The 3,772-nt window shown below is 53.1% G+C and overlaps 1 protein-coding gene across 1 annotated transcript in view; it reads left to right on the forward strand.

Annotated features, from left to right (window-relative positions):
- G6PC3 (glucose 6 phosphatase, catalytic, 3) overlaps nucleotides 1-3,342 on the forward strand; it is a 5,501-nt gene extending 2,159 nt beyond the window's left edge. The window contains exons 2-6 of the mRNA XM_012659076.1: nucleotides 1,185-1,291; nucleotides 1,698-1,788; nucleotides 1,986-2,104; nucleotides 2,321-2,462; nucleotides 2,695-3,342. Coding sequence (XP_012514530.1) covers nucleotides 1,185-1,291; nucleotides 1,698-1,788; nucleotides 1,986-2,104; nucleotides 2,321-2,462; nucleotides 2,695-3,058 — 823 coding nt within the window. The 3' untranslated portion in view covers nucleotides 3,059-3,342. The remainder of the gene's footprint in view (nucleotides 1-1,184; nucleotides 1,292-1,697; nucleotides 1,789-1,985; nucleotides 2,105-2,320; nucleotides 2,463-2,694) is intronic.
- Nucleotides 3,343-3,772: the final 430 nt, after the last annotated feature.

A 3,772-nucleotide genomic window follows, 5' to 3' on the forward strand; every position in this document is an offset into this window, starting at 1 on the left:
CTTGAGCCCAGGAGTTTGAGGTTGCTGTGAGCTAGGCTGACGCCACGGCACTCTAGCCTGAGCAACAGAGTGAGACTATGTCTCAAAAAAATTAAAAAAAAAAATAATAATTCAGGTGTGGATTCTAGCACTTTGTAAGGCTGAGGCGGAAGGATTGGTTGATTTCAAGACAAGCCTGAGCAAGAGCGAGACCCTGTGAAAGGGTGGAAATTAGGTCCTCACAGCAGGTGGAGAAATATTTCTCACACACAGTTTAGGATAGAAAGAAGTACAAAGTTTATTTATTTTCCAGAGAGAGAGAGAAGGAGGAAATGGCCACAGCACACAGGGGGAGGAAGTGTAGGGTGCTGAAGAGAAGTGGCTCTATGTTTTTAATGGGTAAAATAGCTTTTTTTCCCTCTGCTTCAGCAGACTGATAACAGACACAACTGCGAAGCTGTTGTAGGTGCTCTTTATTTTTTTCTCTTTTCTCTGTGAGGCCAGCTTTATCAGAGTCCTTGGAATCTGGTTTTTGGCAGGAACAGAGGCACAGAGCTGGTGCGGGGAGCTTGTACCCCTACTGTCCGCTTAGGGCTCCTCAAGGCTATGAAAGAAACCCTTAGAGATAAGAGTTAGGCCACGGGTGTTTAAAACAAAACAAAGGGGGTAGTTGTGTTGTGAGTTTTTTCTTCAAAGGGGCATTTATGTGCTGTGAGTTTATTCGTCTTTCTTTCTGTTAGTTTATTTTCCTCTGTTAGGTAGGTTATTAGTAAGGCCACCTTTCATCCAGTCTCTACATAAAATAGAAAAATTAGCCAGGCGTGGTGGCATGCACCTGTAGTACCAGCTATTCGGGAGGTTAAAGCAGGAGGATCACTTGAGCCCAGGACTTTGAGGTTGCTGTGAGCTATGATGTGAGCCAGGACGATAGAGCAAGACCCTGCCTCAAAAAAAAAAAGAAAAAAAAAACCTCAGGTGTGGGTAATTCAGGCTGGAATAGGGGCCATGAAGAGGTGGGTAGCAGGTAGGTCAGTTAGGCCCTGGAGCGAGAGAGCCACGTCCTGGGCTGAGAAGAAGAGTTGACCCTGCAGCGAGAGGGGTTGGAGTAAATTGGATACGTAGCTCAGAGTGCACACAAACACACACTCACCACCATCTCTTGCCTCTGTATCACTTTTAGTCATGTTGCATCTGTTCTCTTCCAGGTTTCTGTTTGGAGACAGGCCTTTTTGGTGGGTCCATGAGTCTGGGTACTACAGCCAGGCTCCAGTCCAGGTTCACCAGTTCCCCTCTTCTTGTGAAACTGGTCCAGGTGGGAAGCCACAAACCTTCTCCCTTTCCCGCTGTGGTTAGGGTTCGGGTGAGCGTTTCAGAGTACTTTTCATCCAGGGTGACCCAACCGGAGGCCCAGCCTCTCAGTTACTGACCCGGAGAACAAAGAAACCCCAGGAAGACCAAGTTGAGTTACGGGAGGAGGGCACCCATGCCATGTCTCAGCTGTTCACCTTCTACAGAGTAGAGCCAAGAGACACATGTCAGGGCAGAAGCCTGAGACCAGTGGCCTCAGGTGGGCATTAAAAAGACTTCAGGGTAGAGGGAGCTGTGGATCAGTGTTGGGGGAAAGTTCTCTTCTCAGCCAGGGGCAAGTAGCTATGTTGCAGTATGACCGGGGCACCTGGGTTCCCCTTCCATCCTCTCACCATGAGCTTCCTTGGCAGGCAGCCCTTCTGGACACTGCATGATCACAGGAGCAGCCCTTTGGCCCATAATGATGGCCCTCTCTTCCCAGGTGGCCACTCGGACCCGCAGGTATACCCTTGGCATTGCCCACCATTGGGAGCAGGGGTGGTGGCACCCAGGACCCAAAAGACCCAGTAGTATGGCAGCCCGGGAACTGGAGTTCTGGGGAGCCTTGGGTATTTGGTCAACCATAAAGTGCCTGGGTGTTGAGGGAAGCCACGCTGTGTATGGACACCCCCTAGGCTGTTTGCCTCTCTTCTTTCTAGCCGCTGGGTAAGGATGATACCTAGCCTGGCTTATTGCACCTTCCTGTTGATGGTCGGCCTGTCCCGGGTCTTCATCTTGGCGCATTTCCCTCACCAGGTGTTGGCTGGCCTAATAACTGGTGAGCAACTGGGGCAACAGGGTGGGCCGAGAGGGTGCCTTCAGCAGAGGGAAAACCAGTCTAGGATCTTCCCAACATTCCTAGTTTCTGTAGAGCCAACCCCAAAGGCTCCCCCTTATGTCTCAGTCCGTTCTCTTGCCAAGCTACACTGCAGATGGGGGTGGGGTGTGGGGAGGGTCATAACTCCTTGAAGCTGTTGTCACTCCACTCCCCTAGGTGCTGTCCTGGGCTGGCTGATGGCTCCCCGGGTGCCGATGGAGCGGGAGCTAAGCTTCTATGGGTTGACCGCGTTGACCCTCATGCTGGGCGCCAGCCTCATCTATTGGACCCTCGTTACGCTGGGCCTGGATGTTTCTTGGTAAGCTCGCTTTGAAGCCCGGGCAGGCTGGGGCAGGTCCTACCTCACCTGTACCTAGCCTGGTTGGTCTCTGGTTCATTGTAGCTAAAAAAGGACACATTACCCGTTCACAAACATAGACCCTTCTAGGGACAAAGCAGAACATGAGAGTGGACCCCAAAGGCCAGATGGCTAAGAGCCAGTGGCCCTCTAGGTTCCAGTCTCTCCTGGCAAGGACTCTTCTTTCCCACAGGTCCATCAGCCTAGCCTCCAAGTGGTGTGAGCGGCCCGAGTGGGTGCATATGGACAGCCGGCCCTTTGCCTCCCTGAGCCGCGACTCAGGGGCTGCCCTGGGTCTGGGCATCGCCCTGCACTCTCCCTTTTATGCCCAGGTACGGCGGGCACAGTTGGGGATTGGCCAGAAGATAGCCTGCTTTGTGCTGGCTATGGGACTGCTGGGCCCCCTGGACTGGCTGGGCCACCCCTCTCAGGTCAGCCTCTTCTACATCTTCAATTTCCTTAAGTACACCCTCTGGCCATGCCTGGTCCTGGCCCTCGTGCCCTGGGTGGTACACATGTTCAGTGCCCAGGAAATACCACCCATCCGCTCTTCTTGACTTCTCGTGCCTCTTTCTGCCCTTTCGCTCCGAACACTCTGGGACCACCACACCCCAGGAGGCAGCCCCAATCCCTTCGAGCCCCCAAGCAGGCCCTGTTCACCCTAAGTTTCTTGCTTCTCCCACCACCTGGTCTAGGCCCCAAAGAAGAGCCTTCCTTCTCCCAGAGAAGCTGGTCCTCCTCCTGCCTTTCCTCCTAAGTCACCAAAGAGCAAAGGCAACAGCACGACCAGCAGGTTCCTGCAACGCTGTGAGGGGTAGCCAGGGCAGCCCCAATAAAGCCCCCAAACAGTTCTGGATTCCTTTCTTGCCTGTGCACACATCTCCACTGAGCTTGCCTGCATGTGTGCAGGTGGAACCCTTGGCAGGCCACCTGTCTATGCCCTTTTCAGGGCATAGACAGAGGCAGAGGAAAGGGGCGGGCTGTAAACTCAACTGAGACCTCTCAGCCCCATTCCCCCTCCCCACTCATCACCACCTAGGCCACACAAGATGTCCTGTTAGATGCTGTGGCTACATTCACCTTGTCTTTCACCTACAGGACAGATCACCCACCCTGGTGTCCTATTTCCTAAATTGGCTTCCAGTCCCCGGGCTGGAGAAAAGAATAATTTTCTTGGCTAGGAGCGGGGATGAGAACCTCTACTCCATTTGGGAGCCCAGAGAACAGAGACGCTGGCCCCAGAAGGCACTGCCAAAAACAAGTTTATTTAC

Source organism: Propithecus coquereli, unplaced genomic scaffold (genome assembly GCF_000956105.1).
Source record: "Propithecus coquereli isolate 6110/MARCELLA unplaced genomic scaffold, Pcoq_1.0 Scaffold598, whole genome shotgun sequence".
NCBI classification, from domain to species: Eukaryota; Metazoa; Chordata; class Mammalia; order Primates; family Indriidae; genus Propithecus; species Propithecus coquereli.